The 16,949-nt window shown below is 38.8% G+C and overlaps 1 protein-coding gene across 1 annotated transcript in view; it reads left to right on the top strand.

Moving 5' to 3' along the window:
- Positions 1–239: 239 nt before the first annotated feature.
- LOC142176255 (uncharacterized) overlaps positions 240–16,949 on the top strand; it is a 37,396-nt gene continuing 20,686 nt past the window's right edge. Inside the window, exons 1-3 of the mRNA XM_075243384.1 lie at positions 240–374; positions 416–811; positions 914–995. Coding sequence (XP_075099485.1) covers positions 240–374; positions 416–811; positions 914–995 — 613 coding nt within the window. The remainder of the gene's footprint in view (positions 375–415; positions 812–913; positions 996–16,949) is intronic.

Raw genomic sequence — 16,949 nt, forward strand, 5'->3', positions numbered from 1 at the left:
TTGTGGTAAACTTTATGTTTGAAAGCCTTGGTTTTATTGTTAAGCTTATATTGTTAAACTTTTGTTTGGTTTTGTTTGTGGTAAGCTTATATTGCTTCTATTGTTAAGCTTTGGTAAACTTTACGTTTGAAGGTCTCTTCAGTACATAAAAAAGAACTGAAGAAAGCTTATGTTTGAAAGCCTCTTCAGTACTATTTAGAAAGCATATTGCTAAACTTTATGTTTTCATTTTCAGTAAAATGGAGAGTTCGGACTCTAGTGACATAGTAATCCTTATCCAAGTTATTCGTCAGAGGATGAAGATGAAGAAGTACTGGATGAGATACAGAGGGAGCAAGATGAGAAGGAATGGACGGCCTTATGTCAAATTGCAGGTAAATTGATTTTGATGTATTACGAAAAATACCTATGCAAGGAACCTTATCGTACATCTAGTCGCTCTGGAAATGTATTTATTCAAGAGATATTAAGAGGAAACGAGACTCGTTGTTATGAAAATTTTCGACTGAGGAAGTCGGTATTTGTTGATCTATCGAATGACTTAACTGAAAAGTATGGGCTTAAACCCACACGTGGAATGTCTATACACGAGATGTTAGGCATGTTCTTGATGACTTGTGCACATGGAGCTGGAAATCGATTGATACAGGAAATCTTTCAACATTCAGGAGAAACAATTCATAGACACTTTCATAGTGTCTTAAAGGCCGTTTGTCAGCTTGCAAGAGATATAATTAGACCACATCAAAATTATAATGATGGTGCAGGAGCTCACAAGCCATGTACTGGTCGATATCTCCCTTTCTTTAGAGTAAGCAATATTTTTACATAATTATTTTTTTATTAATCTTATAAGTTAACTTTTATAAGTATTACTAACTTAAGTTGAATTTATACTTGTAAATGTATGTAGGATTGTGTTGGAGCACTTGATGGCACACATGTTAAATCAAGATTACCGCAAGGTCAAGAGATACCATATATTGGCCGTAAAGGTTATCCGACTCAAAATATTTTTGCTGTCGTAGATTTTAATATGTGTTTTACATTTGCATGGGCTGGGTGGGAAGGTGTCACGACCCAATTCCCGAACCTGGTCGTGATGGCGCCTCTCATGAAGACAGGGCCAGTCATTCAACCTAATTCATCCTTTTAAGACAATTAATTAACACAATTATAGTATAAACATGGTTTAATAATATCCAATAGCGAAAAGTATAGATAAAATACGGAAATCCAACCCAACTCAGCCCTAACCGGGGTGTCACAAGTCATGAGCTACTACAGAGTTTACTAAAATTCTACAAAGTATGGAATTAGGAACAAAGTCTGAAGATATCATAAATAACATAAGATAAGGGAGAAAACGGGTCTGCGAACGCCATGCAACTACCTCGATAATTCCGATGAAAACTGACCAGCAAAAAACTCGCTCTATGCCTCAGGAATACCTGTACCTACACACATGGTGCAGGGAGTAATATGAGTACTCTGACCCAGTGAGTAATAAATATAAATAATGACTGAAGGTAAGAAAACACATTAAGACACACAATATTCTATACAGAAACAGTGAAAATCATTTAAAATAACAATTCAGTGAAATATCATGTGAAATTTCTTTTAAACCAGTAAAACAGGTAATTTGGCAGTAAAATGACAAGTAGAATTCTGCCCCTCTGGCTCAGTATCAAAATAATAATAGAAATCTGCCACTCGGGCTCAGTATCAATATAATAAGTAGAAATCTGCCCCTCGGGCTCAGTATCAAAATAATAAGTAGAAATTTGCCCCTCGGGCTCAGTATCTCAGAACAGTATCAGCCCATCAGGCTCAGAACAGTATAAAGCAATCAGTCAATGAAATAAGAGCACATAATTATTATGGCAGATAATGCAGGTAAAGAATAAATGCATGAGTGCAATGCAATGCATATGACGGTACCCTCTGGTACCCACTGCGGCGTGCAGCCCGAGCCATCCATATTTATTTATTGTCGACGACGCTCACTGGGGGTGTGTACAGACTTCGGAGGGGCTCCTATAGCCCAAGCGCAATATCAAGCCATCTCGTGACATCAAATCTAGGCACTCGACCTCATATCAATCTCAGTATAATCACCCAGGCTCTCAGCCTCAATATCAATGTAATCAACCAGGCTCTCGGCCTCAATATCAATGTAATCAACCAGGCTCTCGGCCTCAATATCAATATAACACTGTTGCGGCGCGCAACCCGATCCATGCTCAATCCAGAAATCATCATAAGCCCCTTGGGCATTTGTAAAACAGTAATTCTCAGCCCGAAATATCATTTAAGTTTTCAAATCTTAGAAAGATGGCTGAGTTTGCAAAACAGTATTTAAAACCTTGGACTGAGGTCAAATGATATGCAAAATATGCGAAAGCAGTGATATCAATCCCTGAAGGATTCAAATAATTGGCAAGAAGCCTACAATTAGAAACATGATTGAGGATATAAATTCTTTAACAAAATAAGTGAGGAAAACCAGTCAAAAATCCCCTAAGGGTTCTACAGGTCGGCACAAGGCCCCAAGCATGGCAACAAGCCCAATTCACAATAATAAAGTATACGTCTCAACCAAAAATGTAGTAAAATATCTCTCGGGACGGACCAAGTCACAATCCCCAATGGTGCTCTACCCCAGGCCCGTTATCCGGCGTGCAAGTCACCTCAATATAGCGTTACGATGTGAAATTCCGGGGTTTCAAACCCTCAGGACATCATTTACATCTATTACTTACCACTAGCCGACCAAATACTACTCCGTGATGCCCTTTCCTTTCGTATCGACCTCCTCGCGCATCGAATCTGGCCAAAACCACAACGAATACATCACAATAGGCTAATGGAATATAACCCAATCGAAAAGACTCGAAAAATATCAAAAATCATGAAATTTGCAAAACCCGAGCCCCGGGCCCACGTCTTGAAATCCAGAAATTTTTACATCAAAATGTTCCTTATCTCGCCACGAGTCTATACATACCAAATTCACAAGAATCGGAGTCCATTTGACCCCTCAAATCCCAAATTTAGAATTTCAATCTCAAATCCCAAATTTAGAATACAAAAGTTCGAGGGTTTGATTTCATTCCCCATTGTTAGACCTAGAGAGCTCGGATTGAAGCAAAATTTCGAGGTTTTTTTTAGAGGAAACTTGTGGGTAATGATTCTTATCTCTTTTGTGGTTATATCTCATTAATCTATAGATGATTCCACCCTTTAGTTAGGGATTTGAGTTGGAAATTGGGGGGAAATGATAGAAACTTCCTAGACTAAGTTTTTGAGATTTGAAAGGTAATTTGAGGTCGGATTCAAGAAATTCTTGTATGGTTGGACTCGTGAGTGAATGAGTATTCGTACTTTGTGATTTTTACCCGATTTCGAGATATGGACCCGGGGAGACTTTTTAGTGTGATTTTCTAAATTCTCGCTTTAGCTTTGATTTCATTAACTAGATTAGTTTCTTATAGTTATATTTATGATATTTAATTGATTTTGGCTAGATTTTGGCCATTCGGAGTAGGATATTCGTGGAAAAAGTATTGTTACAGATTGATTTGAGCTTGGTTCGCGGTAAGTAGCTTGTCTACCCTTTTGCGGGGGAAATCCCCTTAGGATTTGGTGTTGTTATGATATGTGAGCGCCGTGTACGCGAGGTGACGAGTGCGTACACGGGCTATTTGTTGAAAAACCTGATTTTTACAGAGTAATAGCCTGTTTTCATCTTATCTGAGTATATTAGCATGTGTAGTTATCATATTAGCCTAGAATAGCATGACTATGTGTCTTGATTGCTTATTTGAACTCTTTGCAGCATGTTTAGTGAATCCTGCTTCTTTTCTTGATTTGCCCTTAGTCTAAACTGTAGATTCTCTTGTTGTACCTTTCATCTGCAATTGTCTGAGCTGTGTATTTACTTTGGGACTACATGACGGTATCTGGGGAGATCCCCTTGTATATTTACTTTTGGGACTACGGGACGGTATCCCGAGAGATTCCCCCGCATATTTACTTTTGAGATTACGAGGCGGTACCTCGGAAGTTCTCCCTGCATATCTACGAGACGGTATCTCGGGAGATCCTCTGTTGTTTATTTCCATGTGTTGTACTATTATTTCATTGTGTTTCCTTTGTGAACTCAGGTCGTTTATTATATTGTTATATTCTCATGCTTTATTTATTATATACCGGTGGGCCTGACCTGACCTCGTCACTACTTGACCGAGGTTAGGCTTGGCACTTACTGGGTACCAATTGTGGCGTACTCATGCTACTCTTCCGCACAGATTTTTGTGTGCGGATTCAGGTGCTCGTTATCAGCCGCATTATTAGTGAGTCAAGACAGCTTTGGAGACTTTAAGATATATCTGCCTCGTCCGCAGACCTCGGAGTCCCTTTCTACTCTTCCCCATGTCAAACACTTCCTGTATTTCCTTTTAGACTCTGGAGTATAGAGACACTATTTTCTTTTTGTAGCTTGTGACTCATGATGTTCCGAATTTTGGGAAAACTGTGTACGTCTAGTATTTTGGTTATTGTACATGTCGAGCGCCATTGTTATTGGTTATTCAGTATCTAATATAGTTAGTTGTTTAGTTTTGCTTCCATTTATTGATATTTTCGCAATCTGTTAGGCTTACTTAGTCGTAGAAATTATGTGCCGTCATGACATATTTCATAGGGATGTTTGGGTCGTGACAATTGTAGGCACTTGATTTTTGACCCTCCCCGAGAATTTTCACATTTTCAGCGTGAATATGTGAAATTGGGTCTAATATAGTCATTTTAACTATTTTTACTTTATTTCGTTGCAAAAGGAAAAATTACAAAAAATATATATATAAATTTTAGTTTATGTATTTCTCATAAACTTGAAAAAATACAAAAATTGCACTTTATTTTTGTACTTTATATAATTTCGAAAATAACCAAAAAATATAGTTCTATTAATGTTTTGTAGTCATTATAATTTTTGAAAAATACAAAAAATATTACTTTATATTTTATCTTTGTATAAAAAACGAAAATTACAAAAATAGTTTTATTAATATTTTGTAGCTATTTTAAATCTTGGAAAATATACTTAAAAAATAGATATAGTTTTGTTTAAATATTAGTCTTATTTTTGTTAGTTATTTTGCTTACATAGGACTAGTTGAGCAACGTCGTGTTCCTATTTCTCGGGTCCGGGCAAAAGAATAATATTCGGGTTCAAACTACCCGGTTTTAGGCCTAATTTTCGGACCTAGCCCATAATAAACCGAGTCCACGACACATGGGGAACCCCACCACGCGTGGGGGACACAAACCTTGAACCCCACCACGCGTGGGGCTCATTTTTCTTGGCATTGTGTATCAAATACACGGACAAGGCCAAGGCAAAAGGGGGGACTTTTGGAAAATTTGAAAGGAGAGCACTGCACTATTTATCTCCTTCTTCCTGAAGGAGAACCAAGGCAAAAAAACCCTAGAACCCTACAACCCAAGCCCGTCGACCACTGCCCCAAACACCACCCAAACACCACCACCAAACAGGCCCGTCGACCCTACCGTCGACCACCTGCCCCGATGCCATAACCACCCACCTTCGACGAAAACCCACCAGCTCCTCCCGTCGTCAACCCGTCACTGCCCATCGTCGTCACTACCCAGCGACCATAAGCCTACAACCACCGGCAGTCCACCCTTGCTGCTTCATTCGTCATCCTCCTCGCATCACCATCTCGTCCAAACACCAGCTCCCTCTCTGCCTCAAACCCCCACCAAACGACCACCCGTCCCCTCCAAAACTCCAACGCCATAACTGTCGTCACCTGAACACCATGTCCAAACGACCACCTGCTCCGACGACACCATCTCCCTCGTCGTCTCGCAACCAGTCCGTCAACCAATCAACCAAACCCAGCTCGCCTCCTTCCCCAGCGACGAACCAGCACGCCATGCCAAGCGATTATCCAATCGCCACTCGCATGTCCAGTTGCTGCGTTGCTGCGTCGTTGAGCAGCTCAGCCGTTGCTTCAGTCCGGTGAGGTTCTTTTGCTCGTCGAAGTCTGGTACGTCGAGGTGTTTGTCCGAGGTTTCATCATTGTTCCTCGTCGAGTGAGGTCCGGTTCGAGTTCCGTAGGAGGCACTGTTTGTTGTTCTAGGATTGTCGAGGTTCGAAGGTTGGTGTTCTTCGTCCTTTGTTTCATTTCATTCGTTTTGCATATTATGGTTCAAGGCAAAAAATGAGAATATTCGATATTTATGAATGTCAACAATGCAATTTTTTGTTGTTGTGTTAAAAATGTTTATTCTATGTTTAGTTACTGCATGCTTAAAGTAAATGTGAGCATATGAACGAGGTTATTCTATTTTTCATTTTTACCATGGATATTATTACCTGTTAGAATCATTGTTTTTTTTTGTTTAACCTCGGATGGTTTCATTGGTAGAAAATCGTAGTTGCCTTAAGTTTGCCCTCAAATAATAAAAACGAGACGAGCTTCGCCACATAATAAATGTACAGATTGTGGAGCCCTCACACAATATATGTATTAAATACTTGTGAGCACGTGATTTTTGCCTTTACGAAAACTACTCCAAAATAAATCAAAAAATAAAATAAATTTCTTTTACTGCGTAATTTTTGAATTTGCGTGGTGTTAAATATTTGTGTTATGTCCATAAATGTTTACTTTGTCATAATAAAATGAAAAATAAAATAAAATACATGTTGCATGCATATAAGATTTAATTATGCATTTAAAAGATAATTTAAATAAAATCACAAAAAATATGCAATAGTTCTATTTTCCACTGTGTGTTTGATGTTTTGTCTATGTGTTAAATAATTGTTATAGAGTAATTAATATATTTTTGTGAAGTTAAAATTGTTTTATTAGAAATTTAAATTAGAAAAAATGAAAAAAAATATATATATATATATATACAAAATCGGACCTGGATTAAATTCCAGGCCCAAATCAAGTTAACCCTCCACAGCCCAGTCCAAACAAACCCCAGGTTCGATCCAATACCACCAAATCCAAACGACGCTGTATGGGCACTTCAAATCTGGGCCTTTGATTTGTTTCAATCAAACGGTCCAGTTCAGCCATTGCTTAAACGAAACGACGACGTTTTACGCTGTCAGATCTGAACCGTTCATCTATCTTGATCCAACGGCCTCAGGAACTCATCCAAACCCGATCCATATCACCCCCGGGCTGACCCCTTTCCCCCAAACTTAAGCCAAACAACATCGTTTGGTTAAGTGAATAAATCCTGACCACTCATCCTACTAGATCTAACGGTCAGCATCAACCCACCCCGTCCCTATATAAGCCCATAATCCTCACCCCGACCCCCCTAACTAAACCCCCCCTCTCCACTGTTCATCATCACCTTCCTCAGACCCCCCCCCCCTAACCCTAGCCGCCCTTATTCCCCACCGCCTGAAACCCGGCGGCATCAACGCCGCCGGTCACCAAAATAACACCCTAGAACCCCCTGAACACCCTCTATCCGAATATGTTAGCCTCTTGGCTCGAATCTTCCTGAAGGTTCTCGAATCTTCATTTGAAGATTCGAGCCAAACTCAGATCTAAACCTAACAGCCCCAAATCGACACCATAACTTCCCCTAACCACCCTAGGTATGGATCTGTTGCTTGTTTGGCTCGAATCACTTCCGAGCTTCTCGAATCTTCTTTTGAAAATTCGGACCAAACAAGAACAAACTCAGACTTGTTCTAAAATGACACCAAATGACCCCTAGGCTCCCCTCACCCTTGTGTCATCTTTGGTTCCCTTCGAATCAGCCCGGAAATGTTCGGATTTAAGATCCAAGAACCTGAAACCCTAAAATTTTCCAATCTTGGAATTTTTCTGATTCGAGTGAAGGATTGAGGTCTAATAGACTTTAATCGAGGTATTCTCAACTGAGAATACTTCGAATAAAGTCTGCTCAGCCTAAAAAATGTCCGAATTCAAGTTGAGTCTGTGCCTGAATAAATTTGAAGATTCAGAGGTATTTTTTTCTATTTCTTTTGTGTATTTTATGTTTGTTTCATTAGTCTGTAATTTTCCCATCTTTTGTTGTTATACTGTATCATACTCGTCTATATGATCAAAATATGAAACTGTTTCTGTTGGTTGTGATTATTCACAATGTAAGTAATCGACTCGATTAAGTTCGTCGATTAGTTATATTATGAATTCTCATTTATGATAATGCTGATTGAAACAGTCTATTTTTTTTTTGTTTTAGACTGATTATGGACAAATGTTGTAAATAGTCAACTGATTAATACTCGTCAATTAAATCATGTCTGTTTGCGAATCACTGAATTCAAATGTATGTTGTATATGTTGTTTTCTGAACAGGGCATTGTCAGTATATTGACAATGCTCCTGTGTATGTTTAATCTTAGTTCAATGCTGAAATTCAATTTGACTTGCTATGTTGAATTCAGTATAATTTATTGTGATATTAGGTTTAATTTCAATTTCACAAATGTTGGTTAGATACCATTGTGTTAGAAAAGTGCATTCTCAGTCAAGATTCAGTCCAGAACTTGATAGGATTGGTTATAGCTGTTTAATTCATAAGGATAATCGATTTTGAACAAATTTTAAAATCTATTTTGTATCAGATTCTGATTTCCTTGAGGGCAGTAATAACAGTAAGCTTTCAGGGGTACTAGTGGTAATGAAACAGTGAGGATAGTAGTGTGCTGATAGTGGAGTGTTAGTGGCTTTTAATTTAATGGGGTAATGGGAAACAAAGGGTAATGGGTTGCTGAAAATCAGGGAAAAGTTAGCTTAATGGGATTTAAAGTGGAAAACAGATTTTTAATGGAAATTTTCTGTTTTTTAAAAGATAAAAGTCCAGGCAGATCTGTATAAGAGGGGGGAATGGGGACTGACTTGAAAAAGGTGGAGAGACTCAGATTTTGAAAGAAAAAAAAAATCTGATTGATCAGTTTTCAGACAGAGTTTTTGAGAGCTTAGAGAGAGTTTTGGAAAGACAAAAAAAATAGGAAGAGAAAAATCTGATTTGAAAAGAAAAAGAAATCAGATTTTAACAGGAGATTCTAAGAAGAAAAAGAGAGTGTGAGATTGAAGAAAACAGAAACAGAAAAATCAGAAATAGGAATCCGAAACAAGAAGAAACTGAAAATCTGAAAAAATGTTATCCTTCTAGAATCTGTCCGTTGTTTGTTTTTGTGGATACTATTCAGTCTGAATCTGAAATTTTCCTCAAGTTACTGTCACTGTTCATCTGGGTTAACGAGTTTGGTTCAGACTTGCTAAATACTGCTATTCTGCTGACTTTGTTACTGTTGCAACTGCTGAAATTTACTCCTTCTACCTTCGTTTTCAGGTACATATCTCTTAAATTCTATGTTGGAAAGAGATTCAACATGACAAATAAATGAATTTTAAATTGTAATACTGCCTTCTATCGTTTAAGTTTAAACATTTAAATTTCAGCTTTGGTTTCATGTTGGATAACCAGTAGTGAGTTCGACTTGACGGCTACAAGTTAATTATCTTATTTTTTAAATTCATATAAAAACTTTGTAATAATGTTATCCATGTTGAAATTTCATTAGTTTAGTTATCTTTGAGTTGTGTAAATAGGAAGCATGGCAGAAAGTTGGCTTTTATTTACACTTTACGGTATTGTTGGATAGGTATAGCATAATATGGAAATATCAAGGAAAATATGCTATTAGTTTATTTTGTTAGTTAATTAGTTGTTGTTTAAAGCTAGATGATGATTGGTTGCAATTTGCTATCTTTTGGCATAACATTGGTTGTGTTCATAATCTATAGTTTAAAGACGCGTTAGTATAATCCGTTATGTTCACGATGTCAAATATGGTAAGTAATATTGTATGCAATATCATTTTATTAAGTCAACTAGACTTGTTCTCTTTCTTAATAATAAAGGGCTTAGGAACTTATACAATGTGAAAGTTAATAGTTAGTAATAATTCACATAGATTGAGAATCAAATTGGTTTGATTATATATATATATCTATCCTAACTCAATCATAGGCATAATTAATTAAATTAATTTCGTCTATTAAGATTAAAACAAGTATATGAGAATAAGATGAGATGTACGAACACAAATTGCAAAACTTTATATCAATGGCAATTATGAATAGAACTTGCACTAAATAAAAATAATAAAAGTTCTTGAAAAATATTCTTTCCTTTATAATTCATTTTCAGTTTCATATACAATTCATTCTTTGGCATATATATATATATATGTTATATTTGTTAAAAATAGTATTAATCATATTTTTATTCTGTTCTTTGAATTTGAATAGTTGGAATGAATATAATTTATACTCGAAAATTATAATCGACGGGCAACTTTTAATAGATTGTGAATTCTTTTCAAAGAATTTAAAGGCCTCTAAAATGGGAATTCTCATGATTTTCACATAAAAAATATATGAATATAATGAACAATTTGTGGAAAATCCATAATACCATTACAAGTATTTTGCGCAATTAGGGATGCGTTCGCGTACCCTGATTATATTTTTAAAAGCAAATTCGGATTAAAATGGGTTGTTTTATTATTATTTTTAAAAAAAAAAAATTAAAAAAAAACAGCTTTAAATCTTGAAATAAGGATATTTAATATAAAATGATTTTTTTTAGTGTAAATTTTCAAAATAAGTTTTGACTTTATTAAATAAATTTTAGATACAAAATGAGCACCACACAAAGCCCCTCATCCACGAGTACAGAAGAATTTCTATTTCAGCTTCAAACATGGTGGTATGATTGAGGCAAAGACGGTCAAAAATGGGTCGTCAAGCATTTGGGAAATCTCACGGACATTATGAAAGTTAAACCCCGTGATGATCTGATTGCAGCGTTAGTAACTTTTTGGGACCCTGTTCACAATGTCTTTCGTTTCTCTGACTTCGAGCTTACTCCTACATTAGAGGAGATAGCTGGCTATGCCGGTTTTGATGGAAGTCTGAGAAATCAAAGCCTGATATTCACAAAGGCTCCTTCGGTACTTCGATTCTTCGGTCTTCTGAACTTCAGCAGTCAAATCAGGAAAAGCAATGTCATCAATGGATGTTGTTCCTTCAACTTTTTGTATTCAAGGTTCGGAAAGTCAGATGGGTTCGAAATTCATGAGAAAGGTCTTACTAACAAGCAAAACAAAGACACTTGGCAGATTCACCGTCGCTTTGCCTTCATGGTGGCTTTTCTAGGAGTCACGGTCTTCCCGAACAAAGAGCGAACAATTGATATTCGTACCGCGAAAGTTGTGCAAATCCTCACCAAAGAAAATCACACCCTTGTCCCCATCATTCTGTCAGACATTTATCGGGCTTTGACTTTATGTAAATCAGGAGCAAAGGTCTTCGAAGGATGCAAAATTTTGTTGCAAATGTGGGTGATGGAGCATCTCCAACAACAACCCAAGATCATACAATATGGGTCAAACAATGATAATTGCATCGAGAGCTATGAGGAAAGAACAAAAAATTATCAAGCTCCAGAAGGAATAGAAGCATGGGTATCTCATCTAAAGGCTTTAACGGCAAATCAAATTGACTGGACTCTGGGATGGCTCCCGATGAGGGAAGTAATACACATGTCAACCTCAAATAGTTATCTACTACTATTGGGATTGAGAAACATTCAGCCATATGCGCCACTAAGAGTCCTAAGGCAACTAGGGAGATATCAAATAGTTCCTGATGATGAAGATTTGAGTGTGCAAGTAATCGAATTACACCCAGAAGCCACTATTCCCGAGGTTCTACTTCAGCAGATGTAGAATGGGTGCCGATACTTGAAAAGTGATACTCAAGTCCTAGACGCTACAAAGGGTGAGATAAATCCTGGATATGCAAGCTGGTTCGAAAAACGGTCTCGCGTGGATGATGTACCAGAACCTGAGCTAATAAGGCCAACAAAAAGACCCCATGTTCAAAACTTCAATGATAAAATCCAAGAGCGGTTGATCTGGGGAGAAAAAGAAAAAGGGTACAAAGCAACTATCCATGCCCTAAAAGAAAATCTGAGAAGCCTCAGTTTGGAGAAAGATTTGCAAGCACAAGAAGCCGAAGGCGAGAAGAAAAGTCTAGCTTGTGAGAATGAAAATCTTCATGCTCGTTTCCAAAAAATGAAAAGAGTTTCTGAAACGCCAAAAAGGAGCTGGAAGGATCAAAAAACCATCGCCAATCTCTTTGAAAAAATGCAAGATTATGATTCCATTCTTGCGGAAAACGAAAGGGCATTGAGCAAAGCAAAAGAAAGGATCCAACAATTAAACGAGGAAGCCAGATCTAACAAAGAACGCCAAGATAGGCAATCCGAAAAAGACAAGGCACAATTCAAGAAGGAAAAAGACTATTGGATGCAATCAGAAGACCAGCTTCGTGCACAACTAGAAGAGGCGAGAAGATGCAACAGAGAACATCAACAAGCAGACCTCGACAGGGAAAGAGCGCAAGCAAGATTAGAGCAGGCCAGACTCCGAGCTCTATTAGAATCAGCTCTAGATCGAGAAAATCGTGTCAGAGATATAGCCACCACTCGTCAGCAGCAATTACAGAACCAAGACCAACGTCTCCAAGATTTCAGGGCACAAATCCACGACCTGGCAGTCTACACTTCTCAGAGTTATGTAAACTGTCAGGGAATGGACTATGAAAGGTTTACAAAACATGCACCCACTTTTGCCCGTCATCTAGCATTGGAATTGGAAAGGATGTATCGTACGCTGGGAGGTCATCCAGGTCAAGCTCCACATTGAACAAATAGTCTAATAATATACAACACAAGTGGAAAGTGGGGCACGTTGTGAGATGTTAAGAATTGTATCTTTTATTTTGATTTAAGTGTGTGTGTTTCAAGCCATTTTCTTAAAGTTTTCAAATGTAATTCCATCTTTGTGTAATGAATAAAAGTGATTGCCTTTAGTCCGAACTACGCAAGGTCTGATTCATGTAAGGCATGATACGTAGGGATTATTTATCTAGGAACATTGCATCTCAACGTGTGATTATATATGTGTTAAACTCTCAAAACTAACAAGATTGTTCGTTTTCAGAGTTCAAGCAGTTAGTTTCTCTAAAGAGTATACTGGCATATTATCACTATCACACAAGATCAAAAGGACCAATACCCGAAAGTATGTCTATCCCAGATGTTGACACAGGTATGGAGCTAGAGGAGATGGATGTCGGGAAAATGAAAGAAGAGATGTTTAAACTCAAGCAGCAAATGGCTGAGATGTACCAAGCTTGGTCTACAGGACAGCTACCCCCATCTTACCCAAATAACCCTGCTCCATCAATGACCCAAACACAGGATAATATTACCACTGAATTATCCCCAAATTTCCCCATTTACCAGCACTACCGAGGCACCACCTCTCAGACACCACAGTCTCCACCCCCGAAACCAGTTCCGTACTTTCCTCCACCTATGACTCCTGTTTTCGTAGCACCTCCCCCTGCTACATTTCACAAATCTCCCAGTGAGCCTACATTCCAGGCCCAAGACAACCAATATTACCCCCCGGAGCCCACTCTCAAAGCCTCCGAAATTAATTCAACTGCTCCTCGTTTTGATCTCCCAACCGAAATTGACAAGCCAACCAAAAATGCTGAACAAGAAGAGATGTTCAGGAAGGTCAAAAGTCTAGAACAATCGTTCCGAGACATGCGGGGATTAGGTGGGCAAGTCAGTGTAGCCTACAAGGATTTGTGCTTGTTCCCAAACGTACAATTACCAGTTGGCTTCAAGATGCCCAAATTTGACTTATACAACGGGCACGGCGACCCAGTAGTCCACTTAAGAGGTTTCTGTAGCAAGATGCGAGGAGCTGGGGGAAAGGATGAATTATTGATGGCTTATTTCAGTCAAAGTCTAAACGGATCAGCTTTGGAGTGGTATACACGCCAGGACCATGGGAGATGGTACACCTGAGATGACCTGGCACAGACATTCGCATACCATTTTCAATACAATCTGGAAATCATCCCAGATCGATTATCCTTGACAAAATTCGAGAAGAAACACAATGAAAGTTTCAGAGAATATGGTTTTCGGTGGAGAGAACAGGCAGCAAGAGTGGATCCTCCTATGAAGGAGAGCGAAATGGTAGACTACTTCCTCCAAGCCTTGGAACCGACTTACTATGCCCACTTGGTTTCAGCGGTTGGGAAATCATTCAACGAAGTAGTGAAGATGGGAGGTATGGTGGAAGAAGGCCTCAAGACAAATAAAATCATGAGCTATTCAGCAATTAAGGCAACTACTCAAGCTATTCAAGGCGGGGTAGGAGGAATCGGAAGAAAGAAGAGGGAGGAAGCAGCAATAGTTGATTCAGGAATTTGGTCGGGACCCAGAAGGTTCACCGCTTTACTATAATCAACAACGACCTCGCCAATCAGCTTACCACCATGATTCATCCCAACACTACTATCACCCTTTAGAGCCTCATTTTTCCATTAACCATGCTCAAGCATACAATCAGCCACCTGTTCACACCAATTGGCGTGCTCCTCTCACACCAAATACTTACCCACGAGCCTATCCCGGACCAGGTTTCAGGCCTAGGCCAGCATTCAGGGGAGAAAGGGAACAGAAAAAGAAAACTTACACTCCATTGGGAGAGTCTTACACTAGTCTGTTCCACAGGCTGAGACAGCTAGACATGCTGAGACCAATACAATCCAAGCTACCCAATCCTCTTCCAAAGAATCTGGATTACACCATTAGCTGTGAATTATTGCTCCGGTGCACCAGGCCATGATACGGAGAAATGCTGGCATTTGAAAAATGCAATACAAGAGCTGATTGATACTAATAAAATCGAGGTTCAAACCCCCGAAGCCCCAAATATCAATAGAAATCCAATGCCAGCCCATCAAGAGGCTAATATGATAGAAATCATACAAGCTGATGGGGAGACAAAGAAGCCGTCACAAACTGTCATGATGATCAAGTCTCATGAAGACAAGCCAGATAAGCAGTTAATAGAGGAGAAGCCGGTATCTAAGCAAAACAGAAATGGTGATGGACCATCTATGATAATCGAGGAGGGATCATCGAGCAAAGTTGCCGCAAAACAAGAAAGGCCGAAAGTGATAGTACCAGGGGTTGCTAACAAACCCATTGTATTCGTGAAAGGAGCCCGTACAGATCGGGTTATTATTGCACCTGTAATCCAGCTACCGGTCATCAACAACAAAGCCATCCCATGGAACTATGAACAGGTGACTATAATGTACAAGGGAAAAGAAATTAAGGAAGAAGTGTGTGAGGTGCAAGGCTTGACTCGTTCGGGAAGATGTTTTACTCCCGAAGAGTTAAGAAAAACTAAAAATAATACAACCCCAACAAAGAGAGCTGTGACGGAAGAAGAGGCAGAAGAGTTTTTAAGAAAAATGAAACTCCATGATTATTCTGTTGTGGATCAATTAAAGAAAACCCCGCTCAAATTTCATTGTTGTCATTACTGATCCATTCAGAGGAGCACCGTCTGGCTTTGATGAAAATCCTGAATGAGGCTCATGTTCCTGAAAAGATCTCTGTAAATCATTTGGGAAAAATAGCCAACAGAATCTTTGAGACAAACAGAATTACATTTGTTGATGATGAATTACCTGTGAAAGGTACCGAGCACAACAGAGCTCTTTACCTCACCGTGAAATGTGAAAACTCCGTAGTAACCCGGGTATTGGTTGACAATGGGTCAAGTGCAAACATATGCCCTCTCTCCACTTTAAGCAAATTAAAAATTAAAGAGGAAAGGATCCAGAAGAATAATATCTGTGTACGGGGGTTTGACGGTGGAAGCAGAGATTCTTTTGGCGACATAGTGTTGGAACTAACTATAGGGCCAGTTGAATTCACAATGGAATTCCAAGTGTTGGACATAACTGTTTCTTACAACTTGTTGTTGGGTTGGCCATGGATCCATGCTGCTAAAGCAGTCCCGTCAACACTACATCAGGCTGTCAAGTTTGAATGGGATCATCAAGAAGTAGTCGTGCATGGAGAAGAAAGTTTAAATGCTCACAGCAGTACCATTGTACCGGTCGAGGGAACAGAAAATGACCAGGGACCATGGGTATACCAAATGACCGACACAGTGTCGATAGAGAAAATTCCAGAGGGGAAATACCTTCCAAATCCAAAGATATCCTCTGCATCAGTCATGGTAGCTTATGAAATGTTAAAGAATGGCTTTATACCCGGCAAAGGTCTGGGTTTATCTTTGCAAGGAATTATACAACCAGTATCTCTCCCCGAGAACTGGGGAACATTCGGTTTGGGGTTCATACCCACTGCCAATGACGTGATAAGGGCTAGGAAGCTGAAACACCAAGCATGGGTTCTTCCAAAACCAGTCCCACATCTATCAAAGTCTTTCGTCAAGACCGGTGCTAAAAATCGCCCGATAACAACAATTCCTAAATCCCAGGTCAATCCTGAGGAGGAATTAATTGAAAGATTCGAGAAATTGTTTAGTGATGTGAATATGTTGGAAAGCGGAGAAGGGTGTAGCAACGCAGAAGTTCAATTCGTTGGGCCAGAAACAAAGCTCAGTAATTGGAAAGCCACTCCTCTCCCAATTCGAAAGGAGTCTTGGTAGTTTATTTTGATTTTCTTTCAGTTTGTTTGGGTTACTTCAGGGTTGTAATCCCAAAGCTTATCTTATAGTTTGTTTGAAGTGTGCAAAACCTTGTTATCTTTCATCATCCAATAAAAAGCAGTTCCCCTTTTTATTATCATTCCTGATAGTTTTCTTTTCTTTTTCTTCTTTCCTGTACAGTTCCTTTTACGCTGGCTCTAGTGATATGGCATGCATGAGGAATCCTCAGCCCAGTCTTAAAAATCAATCTGGTTCCGAAGTAATAATTCAAGAAATATAT

This window comes from Nicotiana tabacum, chromosome 22 (assembly GCF_000715075.1).
Source record: "Nicotiana tabacum cultivar K326 chromosome 22, ASM71507v2, whole genome shotgun sequence".
Lineage (NCBI taxonomy): Eukaryota > Viridiplantae > Streptophyta > Magnoliopsida > Solanales > Solanaceae > Nicotiana > Nicotiana tabacum.